The sequence below is a fragment of the Oryctolagus cuniculus genome, chromosome 6 (genome assembly GCF_051225735.1).
Source record: "Oryctolagus cuniculus isolate XC-2025 breed Fujian yellow rabbit chromosome 6, ASM5122573v1, whole genome shotgun sequence".
Taxonomy (NCBI): Eukaryota; Metazoa; Chordata; class Mammalia; order Lagomorpha; family Leporidae; genus Oryctolagus; species Oryctolagus cuniculus.
The window spans coordinates 31,954,564-31,972,283 of NC_142872.1; the positions used below are offsets into that span (position 1 = coordinate 31,954,564).

Sequence of the window (17,720 nt, forward strand, 5' to 3'; positions counted from 1 at the left end):
AACTCCAGCGTCAGCCCCGGCAGCGCTACTAGGAAACTCGCCCGCTGGAGCACTTCGCACAGTAACTGGAAAGAGCAGTCACTCAGGTTCTCAGGAACAGAGGCCCCTGCAGGCAGCGTGATTCGTGATACCTGGAAAGCTCTCGTGGCCGTCACTAAAATTGGGTTCTTGGGATGCTTTAATCACGACTCGAGATGAGCTGGAGCTGGAGCCCTTCCCAGGACACCCGGACACAGCCGCGGAGAGGCCGCGAGCTCACCAGGAAGCTGGGTCACTGGACGGCCCCTCCCATGGCCATCTCCAGTGCACATCTGTGGCCAGGCCACCTCTGCCTCTCACCTGGGTGTCTCTGCTGGCCTCCTAGCATGTGCCATTGCTTCCGCTCCTGCCGTCATAACCCACTGTCTACACAGCCGCCAGAGCATCCTTTGAAAGGGAGCCGCCACTAGGCTAATCCTCCACCTAGCGGCGCCGGCACACCAGGTTCTAGTCCCGGTCGGGGAGCCAGATTCTGTCCCGGTTGCCCCTCTTCCAGGCCAGCTCTCTGCTGTGGCCAGGGAGTGCAATGGAGGATGGCCCAAGTGCTTGGGCCCTGCACCCGCAATGGGAGACCAGGAGAAACACCTGGTTCCTGCCTTCGGATCAGTGCGGTGCGCCAGCCGCAGTGTGCCGCAGCGTGCCGCAGCAGCGGCCATTGGAGGGTGAACCAACGGCAAAGGAAGACCTTTCTCTCTGTCTCTCTCTCTCACTGTCCACTCTGCCTGTCAAAAAAAAAAAGGGAGCTGCATCGTGTCACTGCCCTGCATCGTACTGTGGTCCCTCTGATTACAGAGGCCTGCCTTGGCCCAGCCCCTGCCCCTCTGACCTCTCAACCTCATGGCCACACTGCAGCCGCGCAGGCGTTATGTCCTCGGGTAGGGTCAGCACACTGTGACCCGCCGGTCAAGTCCAACCTGTCCCTTGTTTGTGTCAATAAAGCTTTATTGAAACACAGCCACCTGTGCTTTTCTGTGTGCACATTCTCTGTGGCACTCTGCTCGCTGAGTAGGGAGGTGAGTTCACCATGAGGCCCTCTAAGGAAACTTTGCAGACCCCGTTCCCAATACCTTCTCAGGGCCTTTGCACGTGCACTGCCCGCTGCCTGGCTGGCTCCATTGTGGCACTGAGGTTTCCGCTTTCTAAGCTCCTCTCCACCCACCCACATGCCTCTCCCAATCTCTGTCTCCCTGTTCTCCCCTGCCCAAAACGACCTATTTGTTTGTTGTCGCTTCCCACGAGCAGGTTTCTGACTGCCTGTTCTCTTCTGTGTGAGAGGACTTAGCCCAGGCTCTGGCACATCGTGGATGCCCAGTAAGTATCTGTTCAAGGGGCAGATGTATTTTAATGACCCAGAGAGCTGTGCCACTTCCCATTAAGGTTTCTCCCCCTTGGGGCAGCCACCCCTTCTAGGTTGCAGTCACACGCGTGCTGTTTGTCCACAATGAGCAAGGAAGGGGAGAAGAGCAGTCGCATGTGCAGAATGCGTGCTGATTCTAGGGACAGAGCTGAGAGAGAGTGGCTGGCGGGGAGCTCGCCACAGTCCAGAGGGTTGGCCTCTGGTGCAGCTAAGCCCACCAAGACCTCCCTGAGCATATTCCGTGCTCGGAGCAGCGGGGAGGGTAGAACGAGTAGAGTGGAAGAGCGCAGGTGCCAGGGTCGTGTGTCCTGGGCTCGGATGCTCCTCCGTCAGCCAGCAGCTGTGTGAGATGGAGCCTCGGGCCTCACCTCTCTGAGCCTCGGCCTTGTTTGTCAGTAAGATGAGGAGCATAGAAATGGAAGTGATGTGCAGCCAAGGGTCCACCGCTCCGCGTTGGCGCGGCCCACCTGGTGTCATCCCCACCCTCCAGATCCCGTTCTGTGCTTGAAAAGAGGTGGCAGAGAGCGCGACGGGACTTGATCTCCACGTCAGACGAGCTGGGGTCAGATTCCCTTCTACCGCTAGGACATTTACCGCCCGCCCTGTGCTTCTGTAAGATGGCGATGATAATAGCAAAGCTGGAGTCCGTGAGGACGAGCAGATCCATCAGTGTGGTTAGGCTCCGGAGCTCGTGACCTCTGCACGGCCAGCGTGTCTGAGTGTTAGAGGCCATCGTCCTAATTCAGGAGGCAGAGGGAGTTCCTGATGGTTGTTGAGCCTGGGAGTGCTGTGACGCACACTGAAATGCAGCCAAGAGCAAGGCAGAGAAGCAAAGTGTAACGTGTGTGTGAGGCAGCTTCACAGGGGTCCGGAGGAGGCGGGAGCAGGTGGAAAGGAAGCCACGATACTACTTACAAAGGAGGTGGGCTGTGGCACAGGCAGCAAACGACAGCAGAAAAGAGCAGGGGGGACCCAGGAGGCGCCTCTGTCTTCCAAGTTGATGACAATTTGCATATTAAATCTTAGTAGGATTTTTAATACAGAGATGTTTGAACACAGAAAACCATCACTTTTTAACTTTCTTTGGGCCACTTAAAATACAGGTTCCCACCCACCCACCCACACACACACACACCCGAACCTGAATTGCTGCTTTAGCTGGTTTGCCAGGGCTTCCCAAGACTGTGCAGTTTTAATCAGCAGCCAGGCGATCCTTATGCCCGTGGTCCAGCACTGTACTTGGGTGGCCCTGATTTGAAGTCCCCAGTGAGTCAGCAGTTCTGACCCAAAGGCTGCTGTGGCGCCTGCTGTCTTTCTGGGATTCCCTTGTCCCCTGTGACTCCTCCCACAGGCTACAGATTCTATTTCTGATGCTTGCGGGTGTGATGCCCTTGGTACCCGTGCTGTGTCTGAACGCTGGCCGGGCAGGAGCAAAGGTCACAAGAGGCTGGGCCCAGGCACTCTGTGGGGTTACAGAGTCTCGCTGGATTCTTTAAAGTGCAAGGGCTGTTTCTTGGCTTTTTGTTTGTGTGTCTGGCTTATTCTTTCTAAGTCTTTTATTTTGGAGAATGGCCTTGACTTGTAGATTTTTTCAAGATTTTATTTTATTTATTTGAAAGAGTTGCAAGAGGGGTAGAGCCAGAGAGAGAGAAAGGTCTTCCATCTACTGGTTCACTTCCCAAATGACCGCAATGGCCAGAGCTGAGCTGATCTGAAGCCAGGAGCCAGGAGCTTCTTCAAGGTCTCCCAGGCAAATGCAGGGGCCCAAGCACTTTGGGCCATCTTCTACTGCTTTCCCAGGCCCTAAGAGGGAGCCTGATTGGAAGTGGAGCAGCTGGCACACAAACCAGCGCCTATACGGGATGTCAGCCCTATAGGTCAGGGCTTTAATCCACTGTACCACATCGCCGGCCCCAGTCCTAAACATTCGAGGATCCCTGAAGTTTAGATGGGTCTTGAGACCAGGCCCTTACACAGGCTTCACCAGGAGGGAGCCTTGGTGACCAGCGCACCTCGCCCAGGGTCCATGGCAGACCCACCTGTTCCGAGCATTTGCCCTGCACCTGGCTCAGTGTACAGCACTTCTCCCACACAGGATCTTTCCAACTGCTAAGAGCCCACTGAGGGGGACAGAGTTCCATGGTCACCAACTGCGAGGTGCAGAAACGGAAGAGGTGGTGGCAGCTTGAGCTGGAGGATGGGGAATTTGGGAGCTAGCATGGGAGAGCTCTGGTGCTGAGAGAGCTGGGTGTGTCCTTTCGTGGCTGTTCTCTCCAAGACTCTGCCTCCTGTGGGTTGTCATGGATCCAAAGTGTCCTTGCTGCTCTGGGTTTGTTCTGTGAGCCTCCTGAAGGGAGGTTGTGCACACATCGCAGAGCCGACTCATGGATCTTTGGCCTTGTCTTTCCTGGAGGAAGCTTCCAGGTCTAGATGAACTTGACATTGGTCTTGTTGAAGCTTCAGTGTCTGTCCTGCTGCTGCCTCCTTGTTTTCTTCCTTTGGTTTCTGGTCTTGTTTCTTTTGCCATGAAGTGAAACTGGAATTATACAGTAGTGTTGGGACGGAAATGCTTTTCTAAAACAAGCTCAGGAAGTCACTTAATTAGCACAGGAAGGGAATAGGGGAAAATTGATTCTCTCCAAACAATCTCGGAAAATTAGTTTTCCTGAGAGGCTGAGAGTAAATGCCCCACGGTGATCTGTACCTTCCCGGTTCACGGGCATGAGCAGCCCCCAACTCCTGGTCCCACGATGCCTTCCGTCTTCCTCCCTGCTGTGGACTCCTTTGCACACACGGCTGGATTTTATGTAATTCTCCAGTTTCCATGGAGATGGATCATGATGTCACAGACTGGATAGATACCGGATACTGACAAAGAGGCAGTCGTTTTGGATGTTGCCTTAGAGAGAAGAGGATGGCTTTCCGATTTGTACTCAGGGAGGGAAATGCTAGGGAGTAGGAAAGAAAACTGAGAAAGGCTGTGGGTGGAAAAGAGGACTGTTGAAAGGTTGTAAAATGAAGTTTTAAAAAGCACTAGGGAGTTTGCAAGGATATTCATAGCAGGGGGCCAGCAGCTTATGGAAAGTAAAATGCAAGATCAGGACCTGGGCATCAGCAGCAGTAGTTCCTGGGAGAGCTGCGTGGCACTTTGCCTGGTGCATAGTTGCTGCTGGTTGGGTGGATGGGGCGTGGGTGGATGAATGGATGGATGGATGCAGACATAAATCGAGCTGTGCCTCTGTTGACCTGTAGTCTAGAAGGTAGAAACTTACCACTTCTTGCAGTCTAAGCCAGGAACTTCAAAAAATCCAAGAGAGCCCTAAAATTTTTTGTGCCAAATTTTGATTATTTCTGTTCTCCTTTTTATTGTGGAAAAATTTCAAAACAGCCTTCCTTAGAAGGTATAGATCCAGCAAAAAGGACTCCGAACCTCTGGTTGAAACAAGTCCTAGGATCACGTCACCTGGCCAGTGCGGTTCCGCACTCTGCACACTTCCTTCAATGAGGCAACACGCGACACCCTCCCCCTCCCACCCTCTCCTAACCTTGTCTCTTCTTGCTGTCTCCCCTCCTGTACAGTTCATCCGTCTCAGGAGCCTGGCTGGCTGGAGGGGACTCTGAACGGGAAGACTGGCCTCATCCCCGAAAACTACGTGGAGTTCCTCTAAGCCTGGGCCCCAGCACAACTGCTGAGCTTTACATGGTATCCATGACAACCGCTGACACCAGTGTCGTAGGCCATTTCTGTTTGCCACTGAGAATTGCAGGGGACCGACTGTTGCTACCTGTCGCCACGAATGTTCCTGTGAACTCTCACGTCTCCCATCTCCGCCGTCATCTCAGCTGACAGTGATACCGCAAGAAGCAGAAGTCAATCAGCAGAGGCCGTTTGCTTTGGATGACAGGGAGGAAGGCTTGCCAAGCCAGTTTCTCATGGGTGCCCTAAACAGGGAGCGCTCATTTTTGTCTCAAGTGTCATCCACACCCCCATCCTCCTGAAACAGGAAGTGAGCTATCAGGAGCCCCCAAGAGCACATAGCATAGCGAAAGCCAGCCAGCCTAGGCAGAGAAACTGGCACTGAGGTCCGGGCTGGGCCCGTCGCTTTTGTTTACAGGAGGCTCTCCCTCTTCCTTTGAATACTTGAGACCCACAGTGCCGCAGGCAGCTGGGTCTGTCTGCATGCCGGGCGGAGAGGGGCGATGGCACTGTTTATGTAAGACCCAATCTTTCAGCATCTCTAAAGCAGCCACTGGGCCATCAGCAGCACAATTCAGTTCTTGCCTCTCATGCAAGGGAACACGCTCACCCCACGTTACCCACTCCCGAGCTAGGAACTTCCTGGCCACCACGGGCCACCATCATCTGGTAACCACGGCAACCCAGCCTACTCATAAACCAACCTCCAGAAAATAACATACTCTCTTTGCATGACACATTTTTCCCCCCTACTTCCTTCTCGATTGATTTTTGAATGGTTTTCCAAGAACTTGAAGGAAAGGATGGCAGAGTGAAGGTGGTCTGCTTAGGACAGACAGGATAGCAGCTGGAAACAGTTCCTTTTCTGCTGAATTTCAATCACATTTAAAATATATTCGGAGCAAAACCTAGTAAGCTCTTGAGATTCAATTACATAGAAGCCTCGTATCTCTATTCCTCCATGCCACTGGTGTTTGCTTTCTAGAGGAGAAGGTGCTACCTCCCAGTGGGTGGCAGCGTCCAAGGATGGGTCCCTCATGTCCTCCATTCACTCGCCCCTGCCCCGCCCGCCTCTAGCCCATCACTCACCAGCCCTCTTGCAGTGCTCTGGGCCCTTGGGCACTGGTGCCCTTTGGTTTTTAGCCATGCTTTCTGGGTCACCCTGGGACTTACAGTTTCAAAGGAGAATCTGCATTCACTGCCACTCAGAAGGGACTTGTTTCCTGGGACTCATGCACGAGGCTGAGGTCATAGGCACTGTGATTCAGGAAGACACCACCAGTGCAGGGCAGGGAGGATGAGCTGGATATCTTACGAGAAACAAAGTTGCCTGGTCCAAAGAGGCAGGGCCTTTGGAAGACCGCCTTGGATGGGGAGGTCCCCCTGGATATTTCGCATTCACAAAGTCCCAAAGAACAGAGTCCCCGTGTCTTCCACATGGGAAAGCCGTGGCGGGCATGGCTCTGGACAGACAAGCTCCAACCTGAAGGACGATCCAGCTCTGCCCGAGCCCTGCGGACGGCAGCATCGCTCTGGACAGTGTCCCCTGCTTCTGGAATTCCTTGTTAGGGAACTTTAAAGAAGGAAAGAAAAACTTGAATAGTGTTGACTTACTGTATCTTTTACTTTTTTTTTTTTAAAGATAAATTTGTAAATAGAGTGATTTGAAATACTATATGGCAAAGTTTTATATTTGATACTCTTTAAGCTAGTTGCTACCCACATGTAGGCTTTGATGGCTGAACAAGTGTGGTTGAGAGGGAAGGAAAGGAGGCCGGGGGAAGGGTACCCGGATTGGTGTGCCCCTCTGGCCAGGCAGAAGGAGACCCACCCCACCACCCGCTCTCTCTTGGTTCCCCTTGGAGGGCCTGACAATTGGTGGTGTTCCGTCTTCTTTATCCACCTGTGTTGTCAGCATTCCTCGGGGTCTGGATTTGGAGATGGAAAGGGCATCTTCAGGCAGTGAGTTTTTCAAAGAATGCCTACTTAGTCGTCAGACAAAGCTCAGGATTTAAATAGGTGGGGCCAGAGAGTAGATTTTTTCTGGTTTTTCTTCTCAGGTGTATTTCTTGCTACCCCCCAAGATATCAGGACAGAGGAGGTGGAATAACTGCTGTGTTCCCTTCTTCTGACATCTAGGGCTTTACAAATGAGGCTAAGCTAGCTTGCAATGCTGTACACATCTAAGTTCTAAAACACGACTGGTTTCTTGGAATCCTGAGCTCTGGGTATGTGGCTGCTTGCCTTTCCCTCGGCATGTATGTGTTCTTTCCTTTCACCTCCAGATTCCGTGTACCCCCCAGATAGGAGTGTAGACTGTGGTGGTGGAGTGTAGACTGTGCATTCAAGCTTCAGAGCTCGCAGGGTTTCAATGCTGCGGTTCACTATGCAGTGGATCAGCTCGAGGTCATACAGAAGCTCTCCCGGAACTCACCCGGGAGAAAGCAAGCCCCCACCGTGGATTCAGGGAATAAGACTTAAGAATGGACAAGGCTAAAATCTGTCACTAAGAGCCCAAGAGGAAAGTACTAACAGACTACTTGCTGCTCTCAGATCCAGGGATGAGAAGTTGGGAAGTGGGGACTCCCCGTGGGACAAGCACACTCACACACGTGCCAAAGGAAAGGAGGCCAGCATACTGACTTTAGTGCACTGGACAATTTGAATTGTCCCCTGGCCTCTTGAGCTCTTACCTGGATTTAATATGGAGGAGCAGAAGCCAGAGTCCCCACTTCAGGACCTCCTCATTGAAGCAGACCTGTAGACACTTGGCCCCAGCTGGAGTGCGTGGAAGCCTGTCCCTCCCTCCTGAGTGGCCTTGATGGCATCTGCTGCATAAGACCCCTTCCTCGCTTCCTGCAGCCATACCGGGCTGGTGGCAGGTGGTTGCTCTGGTTCCCTTTGTCCCACCAGGCTCTCCTCCTCCCCATTGGCTACAGAACTATAGGAACTGTTCAATGTGAGCCAACAAGTAGGAAGGAACTTGAAGAGTGAAAACAGATTGGGCTTTCTTCACCATCCATGGTTGCTACCCCTAACTCTGTCTTTGTAGGGATAATAGCAGGGACCATGACGGCAGACCAGGGGGATAGATCAGGTATCGCTGAGCTTTCTTTGGGGGCTGTGGAGATTGCTCACTCACTTACTCCTCCAGGTATCCAGGATTTCCTAGCCAGGGAATGCTGAGCCACGAGGAGATAACTCGTTCCAAGTCCTTGCCCCCAAGCAAGTAGAGTGCTGGTTTGCTCTTGGTGGAGAATACTGCGTTCTGTTTTTCAAAATAAACTCATTGAGATGAGTCCTGGACAGTGCAAGCTTCCTTGGTATAGAATGGAAGCCAGGTTCTAGCTCAGTGCAGATGGTATTTCTACAGCCAATATGTGTCCTCTGAGCATTAGACCCAACGGCTTGTTTTCAACCTAACTTCAGCTTGTCCCTTCTTGCTGAGTGGCTTTTGGACAGAGGCAAAGACAAAGAGAAAATGAGCAATGAAGTGGCAGATTGGCATTGGGGCTGAGCCGTGCTGGTGATGCGGTCATCTTGGGCGTTAGTCCAGGACGCCCTAGCGAGGGGAGGCCTTCTGCTCACTGAGTGTGTGCCTCAACAGCAGCATCCCCAGGCGTGCTGAACGGGCTCCCTTGACTGCAGGGACTGTGGAGGCACCATGATTGGGGGCTGCAGAGACAAAAGCAGCCAAATGTCGCTGTTTGCTCACTCATGACTGTCTGCGGGCACCTTTAATCTGCTGACTTTTGCTTCCAAAAGCAGTATTACCAAACTTTGTAGCTAGGGGACTCCCAGGTACAGCAGTGGTCACTGTGTCACCCATACTCTGCCCTGGTTATGAGTGACATGTCATCCAAGTAAGTTGCCAGCGCTGGAGCAGCCCCTTAGCTCCCTGACTTTGAAAGGAATGTCCCAGGTGTTCTGTCTAGGGCGCTGTCTCTCTTCTGGCAAACTTGACCATGATCAATTACCGTGACAACCCTGCCCCTCTTCTCTTTCAAGTTAGCCCAGAGTCTGCTCACACACCCTGTGCTGGTGTTTGAAAAATGTGTCTGGTCGTGTTCACATGTGCTTGGCAGCCATGCTGATGTGCTGGGTACCGAACCACTTCTCTGTAATTGTGACATCAAAATGACAACAGCAGGGCAGTGAAGGTTACGGGGTCCTGCAGCGTGGCTGAGACAAGACTCCAACAGGTGATAACTAGCCTCTTCCTTTGGCCACCTACAGTACTTTTCTAACTAAAGAGCTTCCCAAAGCAGAGGGAGAGGCTGTAGAGAGCATCTGATGGCATCCAGAGCCAGCCATTGCTGAAGTCTCATCTAAGGGCAGCGCCTCTGTGCCTGGGCAGAAGGATAGTGATTGATACCAGAAGCAGCGAGGAGGAACAAGGTGCATCACACTGAGGAACTGGGCTGGGCTTGGGATTTTTAGAGGAATAAATACTGTTCATCATAGCGAGAAAAAAACTATCCCAAGAAAGTTTCACAAGGAATGTTTTTACAAAAGTTTTTGCAGGATGTTACAAATGAAAATATCTTTTAAGGTGGAATGTCTCAGAGAGCAAACACAGTACCAGTCCCAGGCCCATGGCAAAGTAGCAATTGCTGCCATATCAAAATTCATGGCACTGGAGTCAGGGAGAACCAGGATACTGCTAACCAAAATGTCATGATTACTTGGAGCATTCCCAGAGAGGCTAAGACATTCGATGCCATTCTGCCTCGACCATTTCTACAGAGTTGTTCACACGGACACCTTCAAGCTGCTTTCTTGGGTATCCAGATGCCAGGATCAACCTTGCATCTGTGAAAACATCCGTCTGATGATTCTACAGAATATGTGTTCATATGTGTGTGTTGTGTGTGTGTGTGTGTGTATGTGTGCAGCACATAATCACTAGGTGAAGGTGCAGGCTCTCTCACAGCCACCCACGTGAGCTGGAAATTGCTGAGCCTGTCCAACCTTGAGAATCTGGAGTTTCAGAATTAGAGAAAAGGAAAGGCTGTTGGTTGAATTTTATTCATATTTATCCAATGGTTCCTATCTGCAGCAGCTATGTTCCTTATTAACTTATTTTTAAAAAGATGTTGGGAAAAAAAAAGATGAAACCCATAAATGCTTAGTAGTCAATGCTAGGCCAGTGTTCCAAAGCACTCTAAAAGACATCTTGTCCATGTTTTGGCTAAAGAAAATATTTGCATGTTTAATTCATAATTGAGGCTACCTTTGAGTATACCGTAAAGTGCTGTGTAATATAATATCAATAAAGTACTTATAAAATGGCACTTTAATGTTTTCTTTTTAAAAGACATAAATAATGCACTGTTTTAGATGTCGGCTGAGTATTGAGTATTGACTGGTACATAGAATCCAATTCTGTAATTAAAAAATCACCTGTGGCTAGAATAGAACTTTACCCCTATTATTAGAAAAACAGTTTTCCATGTTCAGGCTTTTTAAAAACTGTGCTTTTGTGTCTCTAAGTATATCTATAAAGAAAATACAGTTTCTGTCAAATGGCCTCTGAAACTTGGCTTTCTCACACTTGGTTGGTTTCTGTGACAATCTATGAACATGAAACGAGTGGAAGTATGATTTTTGAATTAAATGACTTTCCATTTGGTGGTACGTTTGTTTGCTTGTGTTTCTGATGAGAGTTTTGAGTTGGTAACATGTTTTAACATTTCTTCAAGTGAGCATATGTCGACCATTGTCAAAGGTCATGGGTCAAGGCTCCCTGGCTGTCAGTGACCAGCTGGGGCTGACCCTAATGAGTTCCAAGGAGCCTTGTTTTCCATTTACCAATAGGTGGGCACACTGCAGGGTGTGTTCATCGTGCATTTTAAACAATCCCCAGAGAATCCTCTTCCACTTAATATTTCTGACTGTAGCATATATACAAGGGGTCTTGAAAAAATCCATGGAAAATGTGTAGTATGAAGAAGATATGCATGGAGTTTTAAAAAAATGCTTGCAACAGCATAAACTTTTATTCGTATTTTCCACGAACTTTTTGAAGTCCCCTCATATTATTCTAACTAAATCTGATATTCTGGTCCATGCTGTTCCTGAATTTTGAGAACACCATATGGAATACTCAAAGCGCGAGGACATGGCAGCTCCACCACAGGGCTGGGGAAAAGCATGTGTATAGAACTGATGACAGGTCATCCTGGGCCAGCCACAGCCGCTGAGCCTTCTCGGGCTTCACAGCACCTGCAGGTGCGCTCCGAGTAGCGGCCTGGCGCCACACTTACCTGGAGAGGGCTTGCTGACCTGCTCAGCGAGGGGACTGGGGGACCCAGGACTCGGGAATCGGCGGTGTGATTTCTGACTTCAGAGGGCGGCTCTCTGAACGTGTGGGTCGCACGTGAGCTGCCTCTGTTGTCCTCGTTTGCACTAAGGCCCTGGTGTGCTCCTGTGAACAGCACAGGCTCACAGCACCTGCTGTCCTCGCCGAGTTTCCAGGCTCTGCGGGAAGCCTCCCAGGCCCTGGAGCCTGTGCCACGTGAAAGGTCACTCCGTATCAGGTGGGGCGCGCGCATGTCTGATTGCTCCGCGGTGAGAATGAAGTCTGTGGTGCATGTCTGTATCTTATCTGGGTCCTCAACCTTCCCGTCTTCCTACCTGAGCAGGTTTGCATTTTCCTTTTGCTCTTGGCAGCCACTCAGAGCGGGGCTCACACCCGTCACGTCCTGTGGTTTGGTCGGTGTTTTTGACTTGTTAGCTCTGGCTGCATGATCAGTCGCCTGTAAGAGCACCTTGGTTAGAAACTCACTGGATTGGCGCTTGAAATTAGGTCCACGTTAGGCAGTGCGTGTGATGAAAGATTTGCTCAACCCCTGAACATGCTTGCTCTCTTCAGAGTTCAGTCACAGCTTTCATTTCTTCTTTTTCCAGCTCTTTCTCAGCCTCCACTGAGATACCACACCTCTCTCCTACCCAAATGTGTCAATGTCATTGGCTCGCCCTGCTTTTAATAGCACTAAGCTAAGCTGCAAGTAATTAACTGTGCTGCGTTAGTCAGTAGTGGCTGACTTCAGCCTGTGCGGCAGCCAAGGGAGGCGCTAACCAGTGTGCTAACTGCAGGGGGTGGAAGCAGGGGGAGGTTCTGTGCTGGGGGGTGGGGGCTAGGAAGACCCTGCAGAGGCCCGCCTGCTGTCCCCAGTGAGTCCCAGGCAGTGGGACCAACACAGGGAATTTTTTAAGATGAAATGATCGAAACCAGACCCACAGTGTCTCACAGCAGCAAGCAGCCTTCCTGTCCCACTGTGTCTTGTGCAGTCTCTTTTGAAATTAACCCCACGAGCCAGCTGCAGCCTCTGTTGGCTGAAACCCAGGTAGCTAATCTGCCTTCCCACGGCCAGCTAGCGCGTCAGGGAGACTTCCGGGGTCCTCTCTTGTGCTCACCCTAAAGTGAAGATACTTGTTCTCCCACTGTGGCTGGATTAGCCCTTTACACGCCTGGGCAGTAGATTACCACCAAGATGTTTTTTTCATGTATTTACTGTTTCCTGCCTTCTCTGAGCCTTCGCAAAGGGTGGCTTCTTTGTTTTCCCGCCTTTTCTCCTCTGATGCCGTGTTTCTCCATCTTGGTACTTTGTGTGAATTTGTTATGAGATGCTTGAGGCCCGTCTTTCTGTCAATAAACAGTTCAGTGAGGACAGAGGCCACGTCTTCTTCATGCATCCACTCAGCACCTGCCCACGCCCTGGCACGCAGCTGGGGCCTCCTGGCTCCAGACGGGAAAGTACTGAACGCCGCTGGTTCTGCCCGCCTCTTCTGCTCCACAGAAATGGGTGCAGGACGGAAGCCAAGTGGCGGCAGACTCGGTGCTTGGACACTCAGTAAGTGGCCCATGGCGAAGTCCTCCACTTGTGCAGTACCAGGACTGGGGCTGCTCGGAGGAAGGCTTCCCACCCTCCCCTGCGACACACAGGGCCACATTCTTTCCCAGCTTCCTTGGCGGGTGCCAGCTACAAGAAACCATCTGGACGTCCTGCTGACTGAGGCCCGAAGACCCTCACTGTCTTCTGGGTGACGTGGGGGCTGTTTGTTGAAGCTCATTGAAAGCTAGGAGCCAAACCACATCAGAGTCACCCTGAACCTTGAAAGTGCTCCCTTGTAAAGACCCTCCAGGGAGTTTGCACAGTGTCCCACGGGAACTCGGTCTGCCGGCTAACACTCTCGCTAAGGGAATTTTTTGTGTTGGACTCCAGTTTCCCATGTTGCAGCTGAAGTCTGTTTCCACATTGGTTTCCCTCCTTCTGGAGAATAAGGGCCTTCCTCCTGTTAGAGCAATTACCCTCCTTTTTTTTTTTTTTTAAGTAACATATATATTTTTGTTTGAGCGACAGAGTTCTCGTTCACTGGTTCATTCCCCAAATGCCTGCAATAGCCAGGTCTGGACTGGGATGGGACAGAGACAGGAGTTGGGAACTCAGCCTGCATCTCCCACGGGAGTGGCAGGGGCCAAGTTACTTGAGGATTCACCTGCTACCTCCCAGAGTCTGCATTAGCAGGAACCTGGAGTCAGGTGCTAGAGCTGAGACTGAAACCTAAGTACTCCAGCATCCACCTCTAGGCCAAACACCAGCCCTGTGCCCTTGGTTTTTATGCATTCATCCAGCAGTCCCTTCTTGGCCACTCCTTGTATAGCAGGAGCTGCCAGAAGCAGAGAATGTAAGACATGGTCTCTGTCCTAAGGAAACTCAGTGGGCCTCTGCAACAGGTAAGTGAGACCCGAGGAGTGGCACGTGCCACGTGCCATTGCCGTGGTCACAGTAGCCCTTTCTACGTGGGAGGTGGCAGCCAGAGAAAGTGCCACAGAAGAACATTCAAGACAGACCTCGAAGATGAAGAGGAATTTGCCACTGAGGCAGATGGAGAAGTGTCCCGAGATTCTAAGGGAGCTTGAGACACTGACAGAGGTAGGGGAGTGTGATCTCACTGCGGCTGGAAGGGGAGGAGGCAGGGCCTTCCAGACAACTGGAAACTCTCTCACCCTTGCCTGTTCCCATCTTGGGTTTTTAGGCTTCTGTCAACGACAGTATGAAAAGTGTTGATGAATAATGTGTTTTATGAGAAAACCTCATGGATTTCCATTTTTTTGCACCACAATAAGCACCTTTCAAGTCTACCTTTTGAAGTGCTCTTGGATTAGCTCACAGGGATGCCTTCTCACTGGGCTCCAACAGTGTAGCTCGCTGAGTCCTCCCGATGTATGAACACGCTGCTGTAATTACCTCCATTTTTTCCGTGAAAAGACTGGGGACGAGAGAGCTCACCCCAGCTGGAAGAGGGGACCCTAAAGTGCCAACACAGGTCTCCCTTCTGGAGCCCGTGTGGCCTCTCAGAGCTCCGGTGACGGCGCCCTGCAGATCCACACGCGTGATTTCACAGTAACACACACACACAGTCACATCGCACAGGATTATTTTTAGATGTGGTGGAAGTTTTCCCTTCCGTTTCTGATGTGGCTCCTCCATTCCCCCGCGCAGCTTCCCCCGCCCTGTAACCGTTGTCAACAAACTTGGCCTCGCTCCTCCAGGAAGCACAATCTGGCAGATGCTCAACTTTGACTTTGCCGTGGCAGAAGTAAGAGCAGGATATGTTTCCATTCAAAACTCTCTCCTCCCAGGAGCCTTTGCTCACCCATCTTGGGTGACTGCTTCCTTATTCCCGGGGCTCTGCAGATACTGCTGCTTCCCTGCACGGCCCTCCAGGACTCCAGCTTTAGCCCAGCCCATCACCCTTGAGCCCACAGCATGGGCGAGCCATGTTTCACTGGCTAGATATGCATGCTGTGAAAATTTCTAAAAAATTAACAATTTGAAAACAGTCCCTTTCTCCACCCTGATCCAGCTGCTGATCACAGACCTTCAGGCTTTTTCTGGGATTGCCAGGGCATGTGTCTTGTGGGAGGAACCACTGTTCTAGCCCAATCTGCTAATACTCAGAAATGATTTTCAGATTATTTTAATCTCCTCTTGACCCAATGAGGTTTGAATAAGTCAGAGCTAGAGGGGAGGACATGACACAAAGCAGATGATGAGTGAGTGTCTCGGGGTGCACTGAGGTCACTCCTAGAGTGAAACCCTCGGCCATGTCTCCTGTGGTCCGTGGTAGAGGCTGAATTGTTTCCTGTCGGGTGACAGTGATGAAGCAGGTCTGGTGCCAAGGACTGACTTCCATGTAACAGGCATTGTACTAATGGCCTTACGCACACCATCTCGTTCAGTTCTCAAACCATCCAGATGGAAAGGGTACTGTTGTTAACTCTGTTTTGCAGGTGAGGAAAGCAAGTTTTAGACGGGCTGAGTTGTTCATAGTCACTGAATTAAGAAGGGACAAAGGATGGACCCCAGCTGGGCCCAGAAGTTAGACTTCTACTCTGTCCTAGCTCTGGGGAGGGTCTCAGAAAAGCTCCCACCCCCAAAAGCCCTTTACTTCTCCCACCCAATGAGAATATTGATTTCACCTGCATGGCATCCAGGTGCCAGGTTCTCTTTGGGAGAACCACCCATTCCCTCAGGCCCCAACCTCAAGGGTTGGCTTGGCTGGCATCAACTTGCATCCAGCAGTGACCGTGTGGCCCTGATCTGCTCTAGGACATCATCAATCCACCCAAAGTGGTCAGATGATTTAGGAGTGGAGCCTGGACCCCGTTAAGCCCTAGTGCCAGTGCTTTGTCCAGAGCAAGGCATACAGGACACTGCAGGGAAACTGAGAGCAAGAAAGAGTAGCAAGCACTGATCCCCCTGTCCTTGGAAATTGCTTCTTTGTCTTTATCGAGGGCCCAGCATGCTGTGTGTTGATTGTTGAGATTTTAATAGTGGCCCTATTAGAGAATTTACCTGCACTGCAAGCAGAAGACTTGAGATATCTGTTGAATTCGGAAACGGCCCAACAATGTCTCCAACCTGTCCTGGAATGAATGGATTCCCCAGAAGAAAAGCCCTGACAGCGTCTTCACCCAGCAAGCAGAGTTTGTTTGGAAAATGGTGACAATGTTCTGCATTCCAGCCAGGAGACACCATGAACGAACCTGGTAAGAATCCGAAGGGATTGTGTCACTGAGAACCTGCTGCAAATCCTTCTCCCATACCAGCTAATTCATGTCACCACTTGATGATGTGGCCCGTCCCCGTGGCACTTGAGTTCTGAGACATTTCACCATGGAATACTCACGAAAGACCTCCCCCCACACCCCCACCCCGTCACCAGTCAGTTGCCGTAAAGAACGGCAGTAAATCATGCATAATCATGATATGGAATGGTATGGCATGAGGGGCTCCTCTGTTCACGAAATTGTTCACACACCCCAGGGACGCACCCAAACCTGTTCGACCACCCCATGAACACGAGTCTGAGAAACTGCAGGGGTACCCAGGGTTGATCTTGACCGGCATCTGGGCAGGGCAGCCTCACTGGGGGCCCTGCATCGGGGTGGTTACACAGCCAGACTCTGAGACCCTGCCCCCTGTGGGCTTGCATTCTCTCGTTGCGGTGACCGGTGACTGGCAGATAAAGGGTTCCAGCTCTTACAGGAGAACCTTCACACACTAGGAGGGCACTCCTGGCCCGGGAGAGATAACACTGTCACTCAAGTGCAGGGGTTTTCACAGCTCCAGCTTGACTGGGGCACACCACAGCAGTCAAGCAACTTCCAGAAGCTCCCTGTGGGCTGGAAAACAAAAGAAACAAGTCCTAACTGCTGAGCTTGGCCTCAGGGCTCTTCTCAGTAAAACTGTTCCGTGTGGATCCCAGGCCCCTGGAGGCACCAGCCTCCCCCTTCTGCAATGATCTGAGCCAATGGTCGCTCATTCAGTCACTCCGGATGCATTGGGCACCTGCTCTATCCACAGACAAGGGCTGGGTGCTGCCTACCACTTGTGTCCCTGAGGTTAACTCAGGCCTGAATGCCCGTGGGAACAGCTGTTGCCTTTGCCTGCTTGGCATCTGGTGCCCTTTCTTCTGGTAACAGCACCTCCATTCTCCTTAGGCGAGTCATTCTTCCCCTAACCGTAGCTCTCACGGGGTTGGCTGGGTTGGCATCGACCCTGGATCCAGTAGTGACCCGATGGCCTCCCTGCCCTAGTGGTTGCTTGATTCAGGACCTGATTAAGTCCAAGGAGAGTCCATTTCTGGGATTTTTTTTTTTTTTAGACACATTTCTGTGCTGGATTTGGAGCTGTGTGGACCGCCAGTGGCCATCTTGTCCCTTTGATGGAGGAACCTGCTTGAGGACTGTGCATCCTAGACTGGGTGCTAAGAGGTAACAACAATAGAGGCACTGCCTGCCAGTGGTCCAGATGCACCTGAGCTTTTTCTATATATTAATCAGTAAATTTTTGGTAATTTGATTTGGATTCTTTCACTTCCAGCTGAAGTCCCAAGTTCTAAATCAACCTGGGGAGTAATTTGTATACAGGCCCTTGTCTGATTCTTGCCCACCCCACCACATCTCCCCCCCCCCCAAAAAAAAATTTACAGAGAAAAAGGGAGAGAAAGAGAAAGAGAGTTCTTCTATCTGCTGGTTTACTCCTCCAAATGGCCACATGGCCAGGGTCAGGCCAAGCCAAAGGCAGGAACCAGGAATTCCAGTCTGGGTCTCCC

General features: G+C 51.2%; 1 protein-coding gene across 12 annotated transcripts in view; it reads left to right on the top strand.

Annotated features, from left to right (window-relative positions):
* The window catches only part of ARHGAP26 (Rho GTPase activating protein 26), a 448,382-nt gene extending 437,652 nt beyond the window's left edge, over window positions 1-10,730 (top strand). For all 12 annotated transcript variants that reach the window (XR_016236252.1, XM_051844367.3, XM_051844371.3 and 9 more), the window contains one exon: window positions 4,976-10,730. Coding sequence is in view for 11 of the 12 variants with exons in the window: in XM_051844367.3 (XP_051700327.3) it covers window positions 4,976-5,064 (89 nt within the window). In the remaining variant the exon portion in view is untranslated. The remainder of the gene's footprint in view (window positions 1-4,975) is intronic.
* Window positions 10,731-17,720: the final 6,990 nt, after the last annotated feature.